This window comes from Alligator mississippiensis, chromosome 4, assembly GCF_030867095.1.
Source record: "Alligator mississippiensis isolate rAllMis1 chromosome 4, rAllMis1, whole genome shotgun sequence".
NCBI lineage: Eukaryota > Metazoa > Chordata > Crocodylia > Alligatoridae > Alligator > Alligator mississippiensis.
This window is the reverse complement of record NC_081827.1, coordinates 216,637,232-216,662,651: the sequence shown is the minus strand read 5'-3', so window position 1 is coordinate 216,662,651 and position 25,420 is coordinate 216,637,232. Positions and strand designations below refer to the sequence as shown.

Genomic DNA, 25,420 nt, shown 5'->3' with positions numbered 1-25,420 from the left:
TCAGAATATTAATTCTTTCTAGATCTTTGTAATATAGGAATTAGAAAAGGGAAAACAATCTTTCTTATTTCTTTCTTTATATTACAAGAACATTCTGATACCTTATACAAAGAACCTCATCACTTCAATTAAACTTGCAATTAAAGTCACTTACCTGACACAAAGATACAGATGCTATACTTAGGAAAAGAGTTTCAGTATTAAAAGCATGCACCTTCCTATTCAAGATACCTTATGAATGTTGCATAGCTGACTAAAAGACTAGAGTGTTTTTATTCAGTCTTACTCACCTCAAAATTGTAGCTCAGACAAAGTTCCAGAGACTGAGAACAGAGTTTAAAATTGTTTTGGGCCAAAAAAACCTGGGCCATAAGTAGGTGAGCTTCAGCATAAGAAGGATTCTGTTCAAGGCAATGCTGTAAGCTGCTGTGAGCTGCTTCAATATCCCCTAATATATTTAAACAAGAACAGAAAAATAAAAACAAAAAACAATTTACAATCCAAGTATTTTTACAGATAACTATCTTCCATTTTGTCTGCATTTTAAAACTTCAAAGCATACTGCTACTAAATATGAACATTTAACAAGTTACGAATGAGCTCATAAAGTAGATATTAAATATTTATAATTACTGCTGTTAAGAACTCAAATCAAAACCACAATGCAGGGATGAAAAGGCTACATTTTCCCACACCTGTTTTCCTGAACTCTTGAAGAGGGTTCCTCTAGTAGAATTCAATGCTACCTTTCTCTCTTTCCAGAAGTACATTTAACAAACTGGAGTTGCAGTAATAGAAAAAACACGGCCAAGAAAATATGTACTTTTGTATTTTCATAAAAAGATAAAATACAAGAAATTAGCTAATACTCAGATATGACATAAACTATTTTCATTTCATTGCAAAGACTTAATATTGTCTACCTTTTTAACATGTAAGAATTAATTTAAACATAAAAACATTTGTATTGTGCTACACATACATATTACCTGATAAATATTTCACCTTTGCAATCAAAAAGACAGCTTGTAAGAGACCTGGCACTGTTTTTACTACAGTTTCAAGAACTGAGGCACAATGCTTGAGAAGTGGTGAAGGAGGCTGTCCTGGACTTGCAGGCTAGAAATAAAAACAGATAAAGTGAGAAATTCATTTTAAGATCTCAGCAAAAAAGAAATAGCAAAAAAGAAAATACGGATTATACTACTCAACCTACGCAGAAATTTCTAGAAACTAAACAGTAAAACATCAAACGAAAAAAAAAACAAACGAACACCTGTCACCTACAATAAATAGTACAATGTATTTTAAATAAAAAGATGACAAATTCTACACTATTTTGGAATAAATGCAGAGTGTTTCATCAGAATCAGTGGGACTAGGTCAGTAAAAAACTGGAGAAAATGAAATCTGAATCATACGGTGATATGTAAACTCAATCCAAGGCATCAGCACCTGATGTTTCCAGACAGTGATAACAAGTTGGGTACATAAAGTTAAAATTGAATAGAAAGTTGAGAGAAGGGTAGATTGCCTGTACTTCCCCCGCCCCCCCAACTCTAGTTCATGGATGACTGTCCATGTGAGTAGGGACTCTGGTCATGCCTTGGAGCATGTTGCACCTGCAGGTTTTACACAATTAAACTAGGAAACTCCACATAAAATTTAAATAGGCCTAGTACCATAATGGAATACACCAGATAAAAATACTAACCTTTATTTGTCAGTTACCTGTACTAAGTCACGGTGTATTGGGTTATCTTACAAATTCCTTAGTTTATGTAAAGGATTTGGATGTTTCAGGGTGTTTAAAAGACTTTTTCTAAGGGTTCACATTAAAACCTGTTTCTGTAGGGGTTGGGACAGGAAGACAGTTGTTGAGGATGTGGGTTCTTGGGTTTTAGGGCATTGTTTGGAGAATCCTATCTGGCACTTGTCTGCTTATTGTAAGCTGCTCTGAGCCTTTTGGATACGGCAGAATACACATCTAACAAATTAAACAAAGAGCAACATTTATTCCCCTGTATAACGTCAGCCTCCACCACATCCAAGAAAACAGCTTAAGTGTATGCCCATAGGTGTGGGCCTGGAGTGAATTCTTTTAATGGCTGAATGACTTCCTTAGAAATTATGGTGCACAGAAGCAGAAATCCTCTACAAACAAAACATCTACCTGTCTGGCTTATACAAACTGGACTCTTTTCTTCCTTACTAAACTTCATAGACTCTTCCCTTTCCAAGGGAGGATGCAACTCCCTGTAGTTGCCAGCCATTTTCCTTTCCTAGAGATTTTCTTGTAGGAGAAGTAGTCTGGCTACCAGTTTTCATCCATCTTTGATTCTCTTACAGTCAGAGACAGAATTGCTGTTGATGATATTTTTCTGGAAAACAACCCCTACCAGCTAGTTTCAGAAAACAATTAAAAATTTTAAAATTTCAGCTCTAAGTATAGTTTGCAGGGTAACAATAATTTCTTGCCTTTTCAATACTCCAACTGTCCACACAGAAAAATGGGATTTTTTTAAAAATAAAAAAGTCAATCTTTTCATATAAAAAATGCTGCTAACATGGATTTATTTCTTGTTTGCACCATCTTTCTCATTGTGTAGTCCTGTAAGAGGCTACAACTATCATTATTCTTTTGGACTTTAACTTCATCTTTTCATTCTGATCTAAACTGTTGTAGGGCAGTTACATTACTATACAATCTGAATGTGGCTGTAAGACATTAACATAATACAAAGCTAATTATTATAGGACTAACCTAAAGTTAACTGTCACAGTATGCTGGAAGCCCCCTGAACTGTATAATATCAGAGGTAATTAAAATAGTTACTCTTACTCAAAAAAGGAACAGCTTTATGATAGAAAAGAGAATATTGCAAAAAACTCTATCGATAGCATGTAACAGGGGGCCTACTTGGGCGGATCTCTGTGGCCCGCCCACCTGCTCTTGGGCCAACCACCCGCCTTCTCATCCGCCACACCTTTATGTTAATTGATTAATTAATTGATGTCACATAAGCGAGAGGCTACCCATTTTGGTGCCCCGATGCCAGGGGGCGCTCTCTGCGGCTCCTTTCCTCCCCTATACCGCAGCCCAAGCCTCGCAGATGGCATCTTGATGTTCACATCATCACCGGCCCCCACACTGGGCCCCAGAATCCTCCTAACAGGACCCCTCCATGATCCCTCCATTCAGGCGGCCTCTCCGCCTTCATTCAGGCTACCTAGCACCCCCCGAAACTATTTTCCCCTCTCAGGTGTGGTCCCCCCAGGACCTCTGGCTTCCAGCCCTGGCCCACCTCCAGGCCAGTCGGGACCGCAGGCCCTCGGCTCTTGGGCATCCCTCGCGGTGGGCCACTGGCCCTTTTGACTGTCCTGGTCCTGGCCCCAGCATGGGCCAGTCGAGGGTACTCTCTTGTTCAGGTCGGGTCTCTAGCCCCTCACTCTCTCCAGGGGTCTGCCCTCTGGGCCCTTCACACAAACACAGGGGTTACCCACCCGGTGGTGGGGGCTAGGGGTTAAGGCGCCCCGACCCGCCTTTCACTGGGGTGGTCACTGGCCTGGCATTTCCTGGGGGCTCCCGTGCCACTGAGAGCCCCACCAGGCCACCCACTCCCAGCAGGGTGCAGTTTTAGGTCATGCCCAGGACCAGGAGCCTCCTGACCATCCCCTACAGCTCCTCCCTTACCTCCAGACGTAGATCTGCAGCCCTCCAGGCAGGCAATGATGTTGCCTGGCCTCCAGCAGCCAAACTGCCCTGTTCATATAGACAGCCCTTGACTCCAAAATGGCTGCCCTCATGAAGCACCTGGTGGCTGCCAGCTCCAGGCCCTTAAAGTGGCAGGCACACACAGTGCCCTGCCACACAGCACTTAGTAAAATATTTTAACTTCCAAATGTTAAGATCGCTACCGTATTTTTGATGGTACCTAGAGGGCATGACTACATGTTCATTAATGCGCTTTTGCTACTGCACATTAAATGTAGTACCTCTAATGTGAGGTACTAAATAAATGCACATTAGGCTACCCTAATGTGCAGTAGCAAAAGTGCAGGCTTTTTTTAAGGTGATGCTTAATGTGCAGCAGCCTAATTTTACTGTATATTAGTGTATTAGCATGGTTTTTAACGTGACGCTCTAATGCACAGTAAAATAGGTTACTGTGCTTTAAGATGCATGTGTAGACACACCCGGAAAATCTTAAATATTGCTGTCATCCAGGAACAACAGGATGGCAACCTCAGTCAAAGAAAACTAATTCACAGGCTAGATAAACAGCAAGCAGAAATGTGATTTTACAGTTTTACTAGTACACATAGGACAGAAATGAGGAAGGAATATACATGAGGAAAACTGTCCCATCCAGACAAAATTTGTATGTATGTAGGTGAGATCATTATTTAGTCTTCATTTACATGTGTTATATTCCCCTAGTCAACAGATTATTGATAAAATAATTAGAGTTACATTTGTGTCATCTTGGACTTATCCTCAAACCTTCTTCAAATAAAACTGCTATAAAGGAAATGAGAAGTATATTTATGGTTATTTCAATTGACATGCAACATGTTTTGGACATAGTTTTTCATAATTTAAATTCTATATTTTGGGTAGTTATCAAAAATCCCTTTTATTTGTAATCGGTAAAAGGAAATTAAAAAAATGGAATATAAGACACAGAGCAGTTCTGAGAGATAAGAAATCTAATATTACTTTACCTGTGTTGGGCAAAAATTTAGATATTCCCTAATAATTTCTAGCAAGAAATCAGGGTTCAGTTTTTCAAAGTACTCTACACCAAGAGGTAAGCCATGCAAAGATGAAAAGTGAGTATCCAGAACATCATTCAAAAAGTGAATAACCTCTTCCTGTCTTTTATGTTTCTTCATAGCTAGAACTGCACGCAAAAAAGACAGTTCCTACAAAACAAACAGGACATTTTCAACTTTACAGCAACAATCACTTGCATTACTTTGTAGTGTTATTATATTTATTATCAGTAGTAGTAGCATCCAGCACTGCAGTAACTAAAAAGTTAGCACTGTATATTCTATACTTGGGAATATTTTGTAACATTCAGCCACATAGTATGATTAAAACATTTAGAGATGATCATTAAAATGCATGCAAAAAAGGTTTGCATAGTGCAACCATAATTCTCTTTCAACACACAAACATTGTAACTTGTCAATGTCAAAACCACCAACAAGAAAGATGTCCAAATAAAATACAAAAAGCCTGTCACTCTATTGAAGGCACATTCTCAGAAAGAGTTTGAATAAACATACAGCCCTTGCCTCAAAGCCCAACATGCTACCCTTGTCTGGTGGAAAGGAGGAAAACAAAAAAGAGGCAAATTTCAGAGTTATGGCCCTTCATTAAGAAAGCTCTGCCTCAAAGAGAATGGCTGTTGAAAAGTCATTTTAAACAGGGCCACCACTTCAAATTAGAATCACAGTACTTCAGTAAAGGAAGATATCTCCTACCCCAGATTTCCCAATGCTTTGTTGAATTTCATTAAGAAATTCCAACTGCTGATCTGCATCTTCCAACTGTCCTTCTATTAGCTGACAACGGATAATTCCTGTAACAAAATAAAACATTTAAATTCAGGCTCATCTTTATAACCGCTACACACTGTTCACATGACAATGGAGAGGGGAAAAAAGATACAAGAACAAGATGTGTAATGATAAATCAGAATTTATACACATAGCCCAACATATATTTTCTAGAGCTATGACTATCCTTCATGAAAACTCTTTCTCCTTTTATCCCCACCAGCACACTCCTTACACTTGATCTGGGGTAATGTAGGTTACTTAAACTGAGTGTGTTACAAACTTTCAAATTCATCATGTATTACAAAATCCAGGATATTCCCAGTATGCTTTTCTAATTTTGCTTAATTCACTGATGCCAATGCAACTTTGCAGAAATTAGTGGACTTACACAAGATGCAAATAAGCAAAGTTCACCCTCACTCAAACATGTGTGATGTTTAGGCTACAGCCAGCATGCAACTGTAGCTTGACTACAGAAGAGCTTAGATGGATAACCCACTGACCTCACAAGATGCAGGAGCTGCATAGGACTGAAAACTCTACAACATGCTATCTTCCCTGACACATGCAAAAGAACACCTGAACAGAGGTGGATTTTACAAGGGGAGCTGGGGGGAAACAGACAAGGTTTTATAGACACTGGAGGCTCACAAAAATATTGCATTAGATTAGTGGAAAAGTGAAATCCAATCTTCACAGATATCAAAGCACACAGCATGACTCAAGAGTAAATTAATTACTAAGAGAAAGGAGACTTGTAACATCAACAAATGCCTTATTTAAATTTTAAATTATTTCCCTAAAGGGGAATAAAGAAACTCTCTCTTAGCATAGGTTGTAATTTTTACTTTCATCTGTTCTCTACTAACTGCAGGTCAGGGATAGGTGATACTACAGCATGGAAGATTTGCTTCCACATCATCATTTTTTTTATTCATTCTCTACCTATTGCTAAAGTGACCCTCCTTATCCAGAGCTCAGAAATCACTATTTGAATGAGGGTGAGTGAGATGGCAAAACACAGACACATGATGTGGGGGGGGCTTACCCTCCCCCAGCTTCTAAGGTAGATGGGGGTTATGGCCAGGGGCAACTGATCTTTCTGTTTTAGTGCCCTAGGTGTTACTTGTACCAACAGTCAATAAACAGATCAAAGAAAAGGATTTCTCCATGCCCTTTTTGACTTAAAAAAAAAAGATATGCAAAGAAAGAAGTATCAGGTCATACCAGTCAATGCAGAAACACTTGTCTCATCAAGTGTCATAGCAGTCTTATACCATTTTAAAGCCTCTTTGACTCTTTCTTGTAAAATCATCTGATAACCAAGTTCTGTAGCAATTTCTGCATCATGTGATGCCAAGCCAAATGCTCTTTCAACTAAGGTTTGAGTCTGTTGAAGGATGAGCTGGTTCCGGCCACACTAAAAGCAAGAATAGTTTTACACCTAAAAGCTTTCAGTTACATTTTGTTTAATGATATTTTCAAGGTATTCAGGCACTATATCATGACTTTTTAAATGAAGATGCACTTCTGATTTCAAATGGCACTGAATCTTGATCATAAAGAACAAAATGCCTTTTCTTTTACAGTCATTGATTTCTAGCAAACACATGCACAAATCTGGTTTTAGGAAATAAATAGCAACACATCTTTCCTTTTAGTACAGATTAAGAAGTACTGTGCAGATGTGGATAAAATATTCCATTTTAGGAGACAACCACTGCTAAGCAATAAAACAACATCCTTCAAGATACCGCTGCTGACACAGTTATTTTACTGTGTATATGTGGCCCCAGTTATTGTGCAATGATCTTTATAGAACTGGCTTCTGCATAAGCAATCCTGTCAACCAAGGCTAAGATACATACATGACCATATAACAAGAGGTGAAACAGCTGTGACCTGTCAATAGTATTTGCTTTCAGTTACATGGAATAAATCTCTCCTACATGGACATGAAAAGCCATGACTGCCTGTAAAATGTTGAATGAATGGAGCTATCTTATCCAATCTCACATTTGTGAATAAGCAGAATAATGCTTAAAGATGTTAAATAAGAACAAAAATAAGAAAAAAAATACTCATATATTCACTGTTTTTCACTTTTGTTAAAATGCTATATTAAGTTTCTGGCAATGTCATTTAGCTTTCATCCACTTACCTAAACTTCAAAAAACTCATTCTCCAGGGGGAAGTGGAAACTTTTTCCTCACAATTGCTCTGTAATCCAATTTATCCATGGTAGAATTTCAATTTTCATTTAGAATAGAACAACTACACTTTTATTCCTTATTGTCATAAATTATCCTTCCAAACGTAAAAAAATTTATTGCTGGTTCCTTAAATGTGCAGACAGAAAGCTCCAATGCCATTGACATGGCTTTGTCAAATGGAAGTAGAAGCAGGAAAATGAAATTAAGACTGCTCAGCTTCATGCTGTTATTCAAGAAGCCATATGAGCAGCACAAAATGTGACTGGTAAATGAGCATCTCAGATATTTCTACCATTCACCTGAATTTTCAAATTAAAATGCCGTCTAATATAGTCAACCATTTCTTGCTTGCCATGTTACTGACATTTTCATTAAGGAAAAAAATTATACTCACTGTTCTGCTGAAAGCTAGTGCCATTTTACAAAATAGTTGAGGATTATGCGGTTCAAGTTTTTCCAGTGCATGAATTAGGTCTCCCAGCCTGGCTGTAGCCTAAAAGAAATGGAAGCATGGAAGTGGCATGTAAACCAACAAATACAAGGCTGCAAATGGATCTTCTTAATGGATTTGTGGCTGACTGCAGGATTAAAAAGTATTTTGGACATTCAAACTAATAAAACAAGTGTTCAAGTGTTAGAAAAATACTCTGAAGCTGCCCAATCAGCAAAGGTTCAGTTAAACAGGTATAATCCAGAACCTAAACCTGCAGATTTAAGGGACCAGGAAATAAAACGTCTGGAAGATACAGACACCAGCATGGTTCCCTGGGCTTGTTCCTCAATATCCAAGAATGATTTTTAATGCACTGCTCAGCAAAATCAATAAGCATCTTTTATATACAAGACAATTCCACCTAAAGCCAAGATCATTTATACTGAAAAGGCACAAAGGAATGGTCCTCAAATTATAAAATGGAAGAATAAAGGGTAACATTTGCCAAAGTAGTTCCAACCTAGATTCATAAAAAGGACCCAAACACCTAAGTTGCATTTTAAAAGGAATTTAGGGACCTAAATCCAAGTTACTGAGCCACTGCCTAAAATGCCACCAGTACCTGTTTTCTGTTCAGTTCAGCTACTGAGCATACCCTGAACTGCTACATTGGCAGAACAACTGTTTGAGTTGTTTAACCCCTCCTAAAGCTAATTTAGGACTGACAAATAAGGTATTTTTGAGCCTAAGTGCTCTAAAAGGCCTAACCTGAGAGGTATATTCTAAGCACACTTAACATGCATTGACAGCACTTAGTTTCACTTGAAACTGGGGGCAGTGATGCTGCTTTCATTTTGCACAACAGACTAGTGGTTAGAGAACTCAACCAGGAAGCAAGACCTTGGGTTCTAGGCCCTGATGAGACTGCTACTGCCTCCCCACAGGACAGCACCCTAATCACCAGATTTGTGAATGTAGCTGGAGAGAGGACACCAGCAATCCCTTCTATAAAAGCTGAGCAACTGTAAGGAAAGAAGCAGGCACAGTGGCAGAAAGATTGAAGTCTGCAGTTCAGCAAGAAGGGTACTTGCCTAGGAAAGGGGGAAATTCTGGCTTTTGATCCTTGCCCATGATATACTTTATGAATTGTGGCTTAGAGTCACTAGATAACATTCAGGAACATTAAGAGCAGGTATGCACAAAAGAGCACCTACAGACTTCAAACACCTCTGGAGTCAGGTAAAAACTGAGCAGGTTGTTTTAAGGCTCACTAGACTGGACTGGGTTTAGGTGCCGAAGTCGCATCTAAAGGTATACATCCTTTTGTGGACTTTGTCTCAAAATCCTAAATTCATAACTGAAAACTTTATTTAAAGTTTTACTAATCCCAGCTTTATCGGATGGGACTGTGATGGCCGAAGCAATAATGTTAACTACTTTTACATGTTATGCAACTGTGAACCATCTACTGGGAGAAAAAATCTTTTAAAAAGAAATGAAGATAAGCAGATATATAATGATGATGTACTGCTTCTCTGGTTACTGGGAGATGCACCAAAATCCATGGATTTATAAGATGTTCATTAGCTTCTGTCACAACATATTAAAACGCTCCATTATGGCTTTTTGTACTTATTTATTTAGAGATGTGCTAACAGCTTTATACAATTATTTAAATTACTTTATTTAGAACTGCACTAATGGCATAAAATATTTCTCCCTTTAAATATACAACACTTGGCTTTTATTTATCTGTCATGAGACCCTTTGGCATTTAAAACAGATCTAGGCTATTATTTCTATGTAATTATGTAACTGAATTTGTTTTGTGCTAACTGTATAAAAGCACATTTTCCCCTAAAAGTGAGGTAATAGAATAATACATAAAAATCCTTAGTGAGTCTCATAAGGATAAATTAAATGGAATTTTTAATTAAGTGACTGAAGAGGCACCAGAAGAGGAGGAAGTATGATGAAGGAAGGATTTATAGTATCGGTGCATATTGAATAAATACCAATAAAAGGAAAATTGGCATTATGGGCAAACAGCTTTTCTTGGCCGGGGTAACCAATAACATCAGTGATAGATGCCACGTGCATGCACACAGCCGCAGCATGCATGCAGCCAGGAATGCAGCCAGGCAGTGTGAAGAGCAGCATCCAGCCAGTAAGTCTGTAGGGGGGAGGAGGGGGCAGATCGAGGGCCCCCCACAGTGAGGGAGGGAATGGGGCTGGGGTAGGCACTGTCTAGCCAGGGTGGGACAGGGCATGGGACACAGCCGTGGGCAGCTCATCTTGGGGTATAGGGAGGAAGGACAGCCCCTGCTGCTATGGGCAGCCCCAGGGGAGGCATGGGAGGGCATGTGCCCTCCAGATTTGTGCATGGGGTGAGGGTGGGCTGCCTTCTGTGGACTTGGGGCCAGGGGCTGTGCCAGCCTCTTCCCGGTGGGCAGGGGCTGCGCTCAAACCAGGCAGGGGGCGACACTGGGAGGGGTGGCCATAGGGTGGGCTACAGTCACCCCAAAATTTGCCATAACTCTCCCCTCCCAGTGCTGTTGCTGCCTACTCCAAGTGCACATGCCCCCCCCCATGCTTCCTCTGGGGTGCATGCAGCAACAGGAGCCACCCCTGTTGCCAGCCTGCAGACACAAGCTACACGCAGCTCTGTCCTGCGCCTCTCCCCACCCCAGCTGGGCAACACCTGCTCCTGCCTCTGTCCCAGCCTCATTCTCTCCCTTATTGCAAGGGCCTTGATCTATCCCCGTCATGACCCTTCCCCCATAAAGACTTACCGGCCAAATGCTGCTCTCCAAGCTGCTGGGCTGCATATCAACTATTGGATTGGTATCAGCCGTTATGTCTGGTTAATAATTGGCCATCAGTATCAGCCAAAAAAATCTTTAAACAGGTGCATCCCTAAGTTGCAGCCATACAATTAACTCACTAGACAAAAAGGGAATAGGAAATTCAGTCTGACTTCCTCCTATTCAGTGGCATATTGCAAATAAACTGCGGACATCTGTCCAAGAAAAAAAAAATCTATGGTGCTGAAAGGGTATTGCAAGCAAAACCTGGCCCTGTCTCATTTTCTAATATTATCTTAGCTGACATATAATAAAGGACTGTAAATATATTATAATCTTTTTTTGGACCATTAAAGTTTTCAGTGATTGAAAAGTCTGATATGAAAGGACTCACCTCAGTTATATTTCCTTCTCTACAAAGATAATGAAGAACTTCCATTCTTATGGCTTCCAAATTAAGAGCATCTTTCTGCAGCAATCTGAGAAACATATACAATTGAGTCAGTGTTACTTGACAATATTTTTTAAAGTAACTGTAGGAGTGTCTACACATGCATTTGATCCTCGCAAGTAAATGCTCCCGGACAGGCATCTACACATGCAGGGAAGTGGAAGCAGATTAGCTGTTAATGGCAGCAAAATTGCTCCCACTTCCTGAAGCCCTGCAATGGGGCCCTGTTGCCACCAGGGGATCTCTGTGCTGCCCCTGGGTGCTAGGGGCTGGCAGGGAACATTGGGCCAGGAGAAAGCAGTTTTCTGGCTGGGGCTGGGACATTTATACCCTGCAGCCAGGGGCTGCCTCCTGGATAAATTAAGAATAAATTAAATGGGATTTTTAATAAAGTGACTGAAGAGGCACCAGAAGAGGAAGAAATATGAGGAAGAAAGGATCTGCAGTAGAGATACACCAATATATTGGTGCATACTGGATCAGCACCAATAAAAAGAAAATTAGCATTATCGGCAATCAGCTTTTTTTGGCCATAGCTGATAACGTCACTGTTAAATGCCACATGCAGCCCAGATGGAGTGTCGCACCAAATCCTGCTTCTTTGGGATTATCACCTTTAAACATTATGTACATGAGGCATGATTTATGAACGCCAACACTTCAAAAACTTCCAAGCTCACAGAGGTTCTCTCCTCCAGAGTGCCTAAGAACAGCAGAGCCTAAGAACTGCAGGCCCTATATCAAGACATTATACCAGCAGTCTATGTGGGTGTCTGTGGCAGCACACCTTTGGGTGCTTGCCACTTTAGGGGCTGGAGGCAGACATCTGGCAGGTGCCTGATTAGGGCAGCCATTTTAAGACCAAGTTTATATAGGGTGAGGCAGTAGTTTGTTGCCAGCCGAGAGAGAATCATCAGCCGGCTGAGCTATAATTCTAAAACATCTTAGAGGTAAGGGCATAGCTATGGGGGTAGTTTGGAGGCTCCTGGCCCTGGGCATGACCTAAAACTGCAACCTGCTGTGTAAGGGGGATCTGGCAGTGCTGTCTGTGGCAGGACAGCCCCCAAGAAATACTAGACCAATTACTCCCCACCGGTGAAAGGCAGGTAGGGGCACCTTAACCCTGCCCCCCACCAATCTGGTGGGTAGTTGTGAGAGCTGTGGGAGCAGTGGGGCCAGGTGTGCCCATTAGAAGGCATCTGAGCCCAACAGAGGCAAAGGGTCCTAGAGGGGGCAATATTGTTGGGAAGAGTTATGGTGAGGGCCTGCGCAGAGTAGGGTGCAAAAAGGGGCACTTGAACGACTGCATGTGTAGGGTGCAGAGCAGGGCTGCGAGAGTGGCCTGAAGGACAGTACATGGGCCAACTCCATGAGTGAGAACAGAGCCAAGGGGCCCGGTGAGAGGCCCAGAGCGGAGTCAGCCCAGTATCTGGCATAAGGCCAGGCCATGTACAGTAGGGGACTTCAAGGGAACTGAAGGGCTGCGTGTGTCCTGCCAGAGTACAAGTAGTGAAGCCAGATGGCCCAAAGGGGCCGCTCAAAAGGAGCAAAGGTGGTGAAGTGTGGCCCAGTGGTGGGCAGTATGTTAGAGGCCCCTGTGAAAAGAGGGAGGAGTGAAAGACACCCCAAGTAAGAGGCGGGGTGCAGAGTGAGTGTCTGCATGAATGGAGCCCAATGAAGGACTGAATATGCCCTGGCCGCAGACTGGGGAGTAATCACGATCTGGATGCCATTTGCGAGGCATGGGCCATGGTGTAAGGAGGGTACGGAGCCACAGATAGCACAACCTGGCATTGAGGTAATATAAGGGCAGCCTCCTGCTTCTTATATCATATTAACATTCAAGTCGTGGCAGGAAAGTTAGGGCAGACTGCCCTAGGCAGGTGGGTGGGCGGACTTGTAATGAGGCCTCAAGTTTGCCCCCCCGTCACGGTGTCTCAGGTTCAATTTTTTTAAATCAAACTACTTTAAAATTATCCAAACAAAAATCAAAACTCCTATGTTTTTAGCCAAATTTTTAAAGCCAGCATCTGAAGTTAGGTTTCATAACCCTTATATATAGGCACCTACTTGATTTTCAAAAATGTTAAAAACTTAACTCCTCCAGCTAGCAATAAGAATGGTTTGGTGCTTGGCACTTTTTTGGTGTCCCAAGACTAATTTAGGAAGCCAAAATTAAGCATCTCCACTTTGGTTTGTTTAAAATCTTTGCCCTGATATTCATTACAAATAGTGAGTGAAGTTTATTTTGGCTTCCTGAGCCAAAGCAATTTTTATAATATGGAATCTAAAAAAAGCCAACAAAAAACTCTTGTAAAATGGAAATCATCATAAAGCTGATCAGTCTTGCCAGAACTACCTCAGAACTCTTCTGGCTAAATGCTTTAGGCAAGAAATCACTGGGGGTCAGAGGGGGGGAAGCAAATCAAGTTGCCAATAAATATATCTATTTTGTAATTGCAGCTCTATAATAAAATTACCTGATTTCATACCCAAAATAAGTAAAGGGCTGCCTACGTCAAATATTTAACAATGCTGTATTTCCTATAGAACTAGAAGGGGCAGAATCAGTTTTAGAAAAAAAAAAATGTTACTTTAAAAACTGAATAGCATACATATAGTATAACTCCGTAATACAACTGGATTTAGATTCCCGAGTCTCGTCACATACTACAGCTGGCAGCATACAGGGAAAAAAAATTCAAAATCAGTATTTAAACATAAAAGCAAATCCTACTGCTTATTTACTAGTTTTCTCAACAACATAGCAAGACCATCACCACTGACATATGTTACTATATACTCAACCTTTGTGCTGTTTCAACTGCCTGTTCCCAATCTTGTAAAGCAAGCTGTAGCTTCATTTTTTTTATGAAAGCAGGAAGGAAGTTTGGGAAATTTGCAATTATCTGGTTCACAGTTTCCAAAGCTCCCGAATAATTTTGGCGGACCTCAAAATATTGTGCCTAATGAAAGTAAAAAAAAAAAAAGTCATATCAAAGCCCTTTAGTCTTGCAAAACTGTCAAGAGTCAGGAGTATTTTCAGACAGGACCTGAAAAGCAAAGCGGGGGGAGGACCATAAAAAAGCTTAGTAGAAGGAACTTTTCCTCATTCTTAATATTTTTCTTCCATATTTCTCCGTGGCAAAAGATACAGAAGGAAAAGACAAGTCAAAAGCTGATACTTGGTAAGCACCTTTATAACAAAGGTAACTGTAGCAAAGAACAAGCAGAATGAATTTTAAAAGACTGACAAGAACTATTAGCTCTTTTCAAAAGGTTAAGGAGGAAACAGCTGAAACTATCCTAGTGCTGTTGATCCATTTTATCCAATCCCCTAAAACTATCAGTTGTTACCTGGGGTTCCAAGAAGGTTAAATGTCCTCTTACTACACAAACAAAGAAGGAGAATTGGTGTGTTAGACGACACACTTAATTCTTCTACATACCATGGGTGTTAAGAAGGGAGAAATGTGCACCTGTGCTGAAGATCAACCTCACGTGCCAAACAGGACTCAATGTGAGGTACTAAAGAAATGCACAGTAGGCTGCCTTAATGCACAGTAACAAACGTGCACAGTTTACATGACGTTTAAAGTGCAGTAGCCTAGTTTACTGCACATTAGCATAATTGCATTGTTTTGTGATGCTTCAATGCACAGTAAACTAGGTTTCTACACATCAAAGTGCATGTGTAGACACACCCAGAGTGCCATTAAGAGCACAAAATAAATAATTAAGAGGAACTATTTATGAGATTTTTCTAATTAGTTTTTCCAACCAGAGTAACCTTAGTAATGGTCACAACTATAACTGATACAAATTTTTTATATCAGATTAAACCGTTATATTTTTAAATTATGCTACAATTTGGCAGTTGGCACAGTGACTTTGCGATATTAATGAACATCCAATTTAACTAGGATGAGAACAATTCTTTTATTTGTTCGAGTGGTTTGAAATTATTTTTCCCAAAATGAAAAAACTTATTAAATAGATGTATGAAGCACACATTCACATGGTGTCTATTAGCCAGAAAAGTATCACTCAACAGCAAAGTTTAATTTGGAAGGAAGAGGAAACATTCTAAACACGTGCATTAATAGTTCAGTTTATGAATGTAAATAAACATTAATTATATAAAAGTTAAAATGAAGATTAGCTTGGGGCTTTCAAAACGACATTCTACCGGGAGAAAAAAGGAAATGAAAAACCGTTCTAACTTATGGATCAAACGAGAATTTCAAGAGTAGGAAACAGAGAAACAGAAGTTCATAGTTAAAAGTCCAATACAAATGATCAGCTGATGCAGTGAATTGTGTCCCAATTTTGACCCCTTGTGTCCATATACAGGGAGAGCAAAGACAAATGCCACTGTAAAAATAGCAATAATAACCATTTATTTTAAATCTTATTTTAATTATATTAAGCATACTCTGTATTGAATTAAATAGGGTAACTCTTATAAACCTACACTACATTTTTGTTACTACTTAATAAAACTGATACACTATCTCCTTCTCTAATGGAAAAACTGAGGCAGTAAATACAGAGTTCTAATCTCACTGGTCCACCCCTTCCCCCTGTCACCAGGCAAATCATAGAAAATCTCCCCGTAGGTTTCCAACACTCCCAAGGCCCAAAGTGCTACCAATAAGATATTTCTATAAAGTATTTTAACAGAATACATTAAACTCACTTTACCCAGCAGGGCAAAAACATCTATCCCTTCCTGCATTGCTTCATCAAAATACTTCACAGCTTTTTTAATATAGACTTCTTTCCCACAGGTGACATCAAGCCATGCTTTCAAAATCAATCCCTGTAAAGCAAAATACAAATCAGAGTTAAGTAAATGTTAAGACATTTCTCATAATGGCAAGCAGCAATAGAAAACAGTGTCTTATAATATTGCTCTTGAAGCAAGAGCAGGTTAAAAAAATGTTTTAAATCTGACTTTGTTTCTTTTTAAAAAGGAAAATTGTGTCCCATTTAAAAAAATCAAATTACATTTATGTTTTAGTACAGTTTATTAAAATAATTGAAAATTAAATAAAAAAACATAACATCAAGAGGTATATGCTTGCTGCCAAAGTTTCAAACTAAATCATACCAGTGCACTAGGGAAAATTCAATGGGTAAGCACTAGCTAAGTATCTGAAACTAAAGATTGTTGTAGTGACAGACCAGCTTCTGCAGGTTCACAGAATATTTTCTTAATTCCAGATAATTGAAACTTCAGTTCAGTAGCCAATGATTAATTCAAAGTTGCAAAACTGACCAGGTGTTGGGAAGGGAGAAAAGGGGGAGGGAAGGAAAGCTTGTTTTCTTTATTCAATTATGAATAAAAACTAGGGGCAAGAAGATAAGATCTATTAGTTCTAAAATTGTGAAAGTCATTGCACCCAGAAATGTAGTTTGATTCACTAAGTGTGGGGAATATTTGTTTTATTTAATATATCAGTTTTAAATGCAGAAGCACTTCTTATGTCTCTAGCACATTTAACAAAAATATATATAAAATTTAAAGAGAAATTTTAAAGTCCTTGTTTTCCGTATTATGTCCATTCAAATTTTAATCCTAAAGTAAAATTAATCTAGTAAGTGGAAAAAAAAAACAGAAAGCAAAGCAGTTGACTGGACAGGTGACACATAATTTGAGGCTTGCGTACCAGAAATGTTGCCTCTCCCCCCTATTTTAATCTATTCATGTAGTTATGTACATACAGCATGTTCTTCTAGTCAGCAAAAATAACCAATATTTATCATAAAGGCTAGCTGCATATATTCGTAATATTTAAGAATTAGCAGAGAAGTTGTTTAGCCTGGAAAACTTGGTTGCTCATTTGTTTTGGCTTTGGCTTTACTTTTTTGCTTATTTAAATATATGAACACCATCTTTAGTTGAACCCCCACTATTCCACACCATTTCTAAAATGTACTAAGAAATACTGGATGCTGACTAACATTCAAATTACAATTAAAAAAGGTTATAATTTCTCGGCTTCAAAGGTTTGCTGGAAAGTCCCCCAAAAATAACACAAGTGGCATTTTCTAGGAAAAAACATTTATACCCCAAACCAGAAGCTTCCTAGCTAATAGTATTTCTGCCAGCGACTTCATATCTTGCTTTTCAGATAATGAATCTAGATCTTAATGAAATTAAAATAGCCCTGTGCTTCCCACAACATAATGCCTCCCCTTTGGCATTATAGCATATGAAATAAAATAGAAGATCATTCCATGTAGCGGTGGGATAGAAAATCTAGTTTTAAGAGACCAATATTCTTATTTTATACAGAAAGAAATAAACAGCAGTTACCTCTTTATCTCCATTAGAAACTTTGATCATTCTATCAACATATTCACGAGCTTTATCCTGACGGCCGAGATGCCACAAAAACAAACCTGCAAAGTACAAAGCCTGCTGTCCTGCTGTCTTACGATGTTCCTTCATTTTGGCATCCAGTTCCAGAATAGCATCTCGATCTGAAATCAATCAATAACAGCAGAAATTGTTCAAGAAATTTTGGTACATTTCCAAGCTGTAAGTTATAGTACAATAATTATGGGACAAGTGTCTCATTCCCAGCTGGTTGGCAGTTCTAAACATGCCAGCCTGAAGCAGACTCAAACATAAGCGTAAAGTGGCCCCATTAATAAGGTCCTAAGGTAATGCTTTGGTTAAAAAAAGTCCACAATGTTTTGCCAGCGTTCATGTTCCTATCAGCACCTGGCTAGTAACCGAATGGTAATTTGGCAGCAACAAGTGCTAGATGACAGACAAGAGGGCTACCGGGAGGGTTCAGTATGCAGTGTAACATCTGGAGAAGAAGGAAGGGCATTTTTTAAACCAAAGACACTTTTACAGAAAAAAAAAATCTTACCCAAGATGCCCTATAACATGCTACACTGTCCTGCAAGATGTATCCCCTGAACTGAAAACAGCATAGCCAGAGTCATAAATGTTTATTAGTTTAGCAAAGCAACAGTGTGCATCTCAGATTTTTGTATTTTATTTGTAAAAACATTTCTATTTATCCTATTTTTATACTGAATTTCTGTATATATATTTTTGTCACTGTTTACCCAATTATAGTATTAGATACTCCAGTCACATGCAAGGCAAGCATGTGGTTTTTTTTTTAAGAGTCGATTATACTTCTCAGTTTACACTGCAGGTAGATCTCTTAACTGTAAACATCCTAAACTTGGCAAAACACAAAAGGGCAATGAGATTTCAACAAACACACCTGGATTAGAGCTCTTCTTGTGGGCATAGATGAGTGCCATCATTGTGCAAAGTGACACCTCTTGTTTGTTTTTAATATGTTCCAACTCCCGAATAGCCTCTTGAACTTGACCTACAAAAAAAGAACCACCAAATAATACACTATAGTTTCTCTTAACTTAAAAACACCAGCCCTTTGCAAAAGTACTTAGCTTGTTATTGCAACAATTAACACTTTAGAGGACTACATCAGAAAGAATGGAGTTTTTCCCCTCCAATCTATTTTATACAGTTAACAGCACTTTGCATATAGTAAAGTAGGGAAAATAAATGAAGTATGAGTCTTCCACAAAGCAAAGAAAATAAGTGGGGTTTTGCTCTAGTTCTACGAGACACCAAGGGCAGGAAGTTCAAGGACAAGTTCATGGACTCAAACTATTTTGTTACACTTCATTTTCAAAAACAACTCGAATAATGAGTACAGGTTTCCCTCTCTTTATGCTGTATATGCGTTCCTGGAATACGGCGCATAACTCAAATTTGCATCAAGGGAACCTGCTTTACAATGTAACAAATAGGGATACGTTCCAAGACCTTGACTGTACTGACTCCCAGACCATTTCTACCACTTTTAAAAGACAATGCTGGTACTCACCAACAGCAGACAGTACAAACAAGCACAGGGCACTATCATAATGGGGATAGTAACTACAGAAACCCATCACAGACAACGAGCGAGAAGCAAAGGTCTACAGAGAAGACCGTATTTGGGTACATGTCACTCGCACAGTGCACTGCACAAAGCAGCTGACTGCAGGCTTCCACCACACCAATCTCATAAGAGGGACTTTTACCTCGCATATAACAAATTTTTGGTATAAAAAGGATCATTGTGTAAGAGCAAATTCACACATACAGAACCCGTATAAAGCAAGAGAAACCTGTAGTGTAAACAAACCCCAAAATACAGGTATCTTGCCAAAAAACAAGAGAATTATCTCTTTATAACTTTATTTTCCTATGTGCACTTTGTTGGTTTGAGTCTATTTAGAAAGACTCTTGGTCTAAAGGTGTAATGATGGGTAAATGAAAACTTGATAGCTAGCCATGCTAGCCTGAAGACAGGATAGAGATACACATTACAAATGAACTAAATAAGCTATACAGAGGCCATAACTTAAGCTCATGAACTTGAGCTCACTTCATCAGACACTGCGTAAGTAAAAATGTATGCAGTCATTATGTGCAGACAGACAGAGGCATGAACAAAACGTGCCCCTCGGTGGCTGGGGGGGGCACGGCAGTGGCAAGGGTAAGTAGGGAACTCCTGCAGACACTGCAGGCGGGGGAAGAGGGGTGGCGAGCACCGACCAGGGGTTGGTGACCACCTATGGACGCTGCTGGCAGTGTCGATTGCTGACCACCTGCAGACACTGCTGGCGGTGATGGCAGCGGTGGGGGGGTCGCAGCATGTAGCGACTGCCCAGATACCACCCACACCCTTTTTGTAGGGGATGCACTGGCATGCTCAGGGGGTGCATGTGCACCCCCTACGCACCTGCCAATGGACAGAGGCCTGTAAAATGTAGCAGATATATCTTTCTATAGAAAAAGTGAAGTGCTTGACTATGGGGCAAGTAATGTTTCCACAAAACAGAGGGGAAAAAATATGCCTTTGAACCAGGGTGTAGTACAGTGATTCTCAAGCTGGGTGCCATGGAACCATGGGATGCCCTGAGATTCTTTTGAGGGTGTGGCAGAGTGGTACACAATGTTAGCTGTGTTAGGTGCACAGACACGATTCACCACATAAATGCAGAGTTTTCAAACAGGAATCCATAGTGACAAACCCATTATACCCTGCTGCAGCTTTCCAAGAGCTTAGCAACAGAGCTTGGCAAATAGTTGAAGGGCTGCCATAAAGAGAAGGGAAAGCACCTTTTCTATTTTGCTGCCCGGAGGAGGACACAAACTTTGGTTGCGAAGTTGCAGCACAGTAAGTTTAGACTGACCAGCTGGAAAAACTCCTTCACTGTTAGAACAGTGAGGAAGCAGAATAGACTGTCTATAGAAGTTGTAGATTTTCCATCACTGGAGATGTTCAAGAAGAGGTTGGACAGCCACTAGTTGGGGATTATCTAGGTATAGCTGTGCCCATGTTCTACCACGGATATTTCATGTGCTTCTGGGCTTGGCTGCTTGCTACGTATCAGGGTGTTTTAAGCCTTCTGAGAGGCACTGGTTATTGGCTACAACCAAGGCTGGGGCTTTTCACTGGGGTGTGCTAATGCTCCTGTTGGAACCAAAGCTGGAGGATTCTGGCTACAGGGTCTTGTCCATTTGCTCAGTGTCAGACCAATCGCCATATTTGGGGTCAGGAAGGAAATAGACCTCCCCGGTCAAAAGGATACAAAAAAACTGTTTGAGTTTTTGCCTTCCACGTCAGCACAGGGCAGGGCTCTCTACCTGGGATCTTCTGAATATGCATTGACATTTCATGGAAGTGGGATGCTGGCTGCCCTGCTCTCCCTCTGGCAGGCTGGCACGCTGGGCTGCGGTGTATCAGAGCTGAAGGTCTTACACAGAGTTCAGATCAGTAGGAGGCAACCCACGGCAAGCAAAGGCACGCGCGCCTCGGGGAAGGGACTGGTGCTGCGCTGCCGCAACAAGGATCAGGCCCCTCATGGCTCTACTGCCACACGCCCCTGGCACACCAACATTTTCCAAGCCAAGGTTGTGGGTATTTTTGGTACTCTGCCCAAAACCAGTGCTGCCCCCTGGTTTTATGTATGGTTGTCAGGCATGACCTCTGGAGGTCCCTTGCAGCCCTACTCCTCTATGACTAGGGGCACTTTTACACGTGCTCTGGGGTTGCAGGGAGAGCTGCGCTTCAACTGGAGCAGGGACGCTGATACATGAGATGCAGAAGGATGCTGGAGCGCGGCAACTGCCACGCTGCAGCAGACTCGATGAACCAAGTCTACCCCGATACGCTGCCTCCGCGCTTGTGTCCAATCCTAGGAAGAGAGAAGCCGCTCTGGTAGTTTTCCACAAGTCAAAAAGCCAAGTGAGGAGGAGAAGCACGCACGCTCCGAGGGGGCCCTCGAGTGTAACCAAGGCCAGCCCCAGCGTACTGAGAGGCCCTGAGCCTAACACTGCACCGCGGGGCCGGCAACACCCCGCGCTTTCCCCCGGGCTTCTGCCAAGAGGAGCTGAGCTCGGGACCAGCGCGTGCCCCCCTCGCCCCACCAAAGCCGGCAAGGAGCCTCCGCCTCAGCTCGAGCACGAGCCTCGGGGCTTCCCCGACCCCGCCGCCGGTTACCTGCCATGAGGAGGCCGTAGGCGCGGTAGAAGAGCAGCACGGGGTCGCCAGCCGCCTTGCGGAGCCCGTCCTCGGCCGCGGCCTGAGCGTGGCGGAACAGCCCCTCGCGGCAGTAGTAGCTGATCGCGGCCTGCAAGGAAGCAGCGGCCCCAGTGAGCGCGGCCGTGCCAGGGCGAGGTGCGGTCGCCGCCCCCGCCGCAGTCCCCGCGCCCTCCCCCCGCCCTGGGGCCGCCCCGCGCTCACGCACCCGCTGCTGCTGCGCGGCGTCCATGGCCCAGACACGCCGCGTCTGGGGCTGCGCGGCCGCAGCAGCTGTAGCTGGAAGCTGGAGGGGCGGGGGGGGCGGGGTGGAGGGGAGCGGAACCCGGTTCCATTGGCTGCTGCCAGCGGGGGGGCGGAGTCAGAATAAGGCGCCCGCTCCCGTTGGATGCTCCGGAGGGAGGGGCGGAGTTGCGGGAAGAAAATGTGCGTCTAACGGGTAGGGAAGGAGGGAGCCAAAGCATTTATCCCATTGGTTGCCAGGAGCACAGCGGTGGGACCTAGTGAGGCTCTCGCATCCTGATTTGACAGTGGAGCTCGAGGGCGGAAGTTGACAGATGTGGGGGGAGGCCTGAGCGCCCTCATTGAGTGAGAGAACCAGTCGGGTGAGGCGTGGGCGGGGCCGGCAGTTGCCTGGAGACGTGACGCGCCGCTGCCCGGGGCAGCTCCGCCAGGCCCGGCGATCACCACGGCCCCGCCGGCGCCTCTGCGGCCTCGTCCCGTTTCAGCCGAGCGGAGTAGGAGGTGCTCGGCCCAGCCGCAGCGCGTGCCGGGGACGGGGAGCAGCCGGCAGCTCCCCCCAGGGCAGCCACTGGCAGCGCTCGGGCTGGTGCGGGCCTCAACCTGCCTCTTTCCAGGCACATCGCACCTGCAGGTTGCTCCACGCGCTGATGCTTCAAACCACAAAGTATTTGTGCCTAGAGGGTTTGGACAAGCTCAGAGGTACAGTTCAAGGCAGATCGCCCTGGCGCACGCCCCTGCGTGTGGGGTTAGCATGGGAAAGACGCTCCTGGTGGGGGTTGGCCTCAGCAACCCCCCCGGGCTGCAGTGGCCGCGATCTGGGAGCACGGGGCCTGGCTCTGGCCTGCCTTGCTCCGGTTTGGGGCAGTGCATGCCACCGCTGCGTGCACCGTTCGGCTTCTGTTTCTCAGGTGCATGTTTTTTGACACTGGCATGTCAGGGTTTCAAAATACCCACCACACTGCAAATTAGCAGCGTGGTGAACGCCTGCATGTGGTCCCGTGCGTTTTGCAGCGCCACCAGCCCCACGTGCGCTACATGCTCGTCTGGACGCACCCTGGCAGCCTGATACCACCCAGCCACAAGCCATGCGCTCCACAGCGGGAGGCATGAGCAGGCTGCACCTTGGGAGACAGGTGTGTGAAAGCATGTGAGAGTCAGTGAACATTCACTTTGAGGTAAATTTGGCACTGCTGAGACTGAACCTACCTGCTTTTCAGGGTTTCATAATGTATTCGCAGCTGTTTTTTACTCAGTGCATCGCTTTGACCCAGTCATGTAACCATAGAGATACAACGTGGTAACCGCAGTCAGTGCACATGGGTAAAACACTCCAGTCCTGTGAAGGCTTGTCTAAATATCTGTTTCCACTGAAGGAAAAAAAGCAGATGCTTTGAGCTGTGCACAACAGGGGGTTATGATTTCTTCCTCTAAATAAAAAAAGATTTCCCCCGGTATATTCTCTTTCTGTATTCATGATTACAGCTTGGCACTAGCTAGTCAATAGTCCAATTTTCCAGTACTGCTGTCTGCTAGAGAATGATCAGAGTTTCTTGAACGACTAGATTGATGCCTGCTAAGGCCTCCGGAAACACCAGGCCAATAAGTAGTTTTGTTACATGGGTTGAACTGTGTCAAATTACAAATCCAACTTTATATGACCATTTGGAACATACCCAGGTATATTATCTAGTCCTTTATCTATCCCAGCACTTTGGGTAAAAGTGTTCAGGGGGGAAATTAAAAAATATCACTTCACACTTAAAGTAGGTCACAGGCATTTTTCTGCGGCCAGTAAATAATCAGAATGTGAGAAAGCCTGGGATTTTTCAATTCTGTTGTCAGTTTACATTAGTTTTGGCCCAACATCAGTTTTTATCTATGAAAGTGCTTAGTGATGGCTTCTCTCCTATTGTAAAAACTGGGATCAGCCCAGGTTCCACCACCTTTAAGTATCCAGAATACAGGTATTTTAACAAAGAGCCTTTTTCTCTAGTTGAAAACCTTAGTTTAGCTGTTGTAATATTAACTCAAGTGTAGAATAACTGACTGAAGTATTGGAGACACTGACAAGATGCTCAAGAAGGCTAGATTTTGTTTAATGAATCTGAATACGAGACGTGCAATTAACTATAATAACTACAGAACTAATGACACAATATCTTTTGGCTATTTTTACCTAGTTTTTTTTTAATGTTATATAAAATCGAGCAATTTATTGTGCATTCCTGTAGTTATATTTGTTTTTGCTTTGAATTTAAACTGAATAATATAGCACTTGCATATTAGTAAAGCATCTTAGTTTTCTTTAACTGGCAAAAAATATGTTGTGTTTTGTGTAATAATTTATCACCTATCCCAGGAAGAACCCCACCTATCCTTAGGAAGAACTTCACAGTTAGAGTGGCCAAGGTCTGGAACAGGCTCCCAAGGGAGGTGGTGCTCTCCCCTACCCTGGGGGTCTTCAAGAGGAGGTTGGATAGGCATCTAGCTGGGGTCATCTAGACCCAGCACTCTTTCCTGCCTATGCAGGGGGTCAGACTCGATGATCTATTGAGGTCCCTTCCGACCCTAACATCTATGAATCTATGAATATCACTCTATCTGCACCCCACTTTTCAAAATCCTTGATCTGCCCATGGCTGTTAGCTACAGAACCTGGCATGCCTTAATCATGCTACCTCAAGAAGTCATCTAGGCACTGGAAGACCTTTGATTTTTTTTTTTAACATTGATGTGTTCATCCTGTAACTTGCATATTCTAATATTATAAAAGCCTTAGTCTGTCTTTCTGTCCATAACAGTTTATTCACACTCTGTTGCACACATGCAATTAATCTGATTTACTATACCTTGCCTCACCTTGAGCCAGAGTAAACTAATCCCAACACCACCAACTACATGTGCATATAAATGCAGTAATTTATTGCACTGCTGGATATCACTTGCATCTGGTGGAATGAGCTGGCAGTGCAGTAAGTTATAGACTACTGTGCTCTAATTACTACACATGTGATGCTTTACTGTGCAGCAAATTAGTCTGTTGCACTGTAAAATGTCTCATGTAGACATACCCTTACTGTTCAAAAACTGGCAAAGATTATCCCTTGTCAATA

The 25,420-nt window shown here is 42.1% G+C and overlaps 1 protein-coding gene across 1 annotated transcript in view; it reads right to left on the bottom strand.

Annotated features, from left to right (window-relative positions):
* TTC21B (tetratricopeptide repeat domain 21B) overlaps positions 1-22,360 on the bottom strand; it is a 73,597-nt gene extending 51,237 nt beyond the window's left edge. The window contains exons 1-13 of the mRNA XM_006270358.4: positions 22,273-22,360; positions 22,026-22,155; positions 18,726-18,836; positions 17,795-17,961; positions 16,172-16,294; positions 14,281-14,438; positions 11,416-11,500; positions 8,179-8,277; positions 6,799-6,991; positions 5,494-5,591; positions 4,726-4,926; positions 990-1,119; positions 291-448 (exon numbers count right to left, since the gene is read on the bottom strand). Of these exons, the coding sequence (XP_006270420.1) occupies positions 291-448; positions 990-1,119; positions 4,726-4,926; positions 5,494-5,591; positions 6,799-6,991; positions 8,179-8,277; positions 11,416-11,500; positions 14,281-14,438; positions 16,172-16,294; positions 17,795-17,961; positions 18,726-18,836; positions 22,026-22,155; positions 22,273-22,296 (1,677 nt within the window). The 5' untranslated portion in view covers positions 22,297-22,360. The remainder of the gene's footprint in view (positions 1-290; positions 449-989; positions 1,120-4,725; positions 4,927-5,493; positions 5,592-6,798; positions 6,992-8,178; positions 8,278-11,415; positions 11,501-14,280; positions 14,439-16,171; positions 16,295-17,794; positions 17,962-18,725; positions 18,837-22,025; positions 22,156-22,272) is intronic.
* Between the last annotated feature and the right edge of the window lie 3,060 nt (positions 22,361-25,420).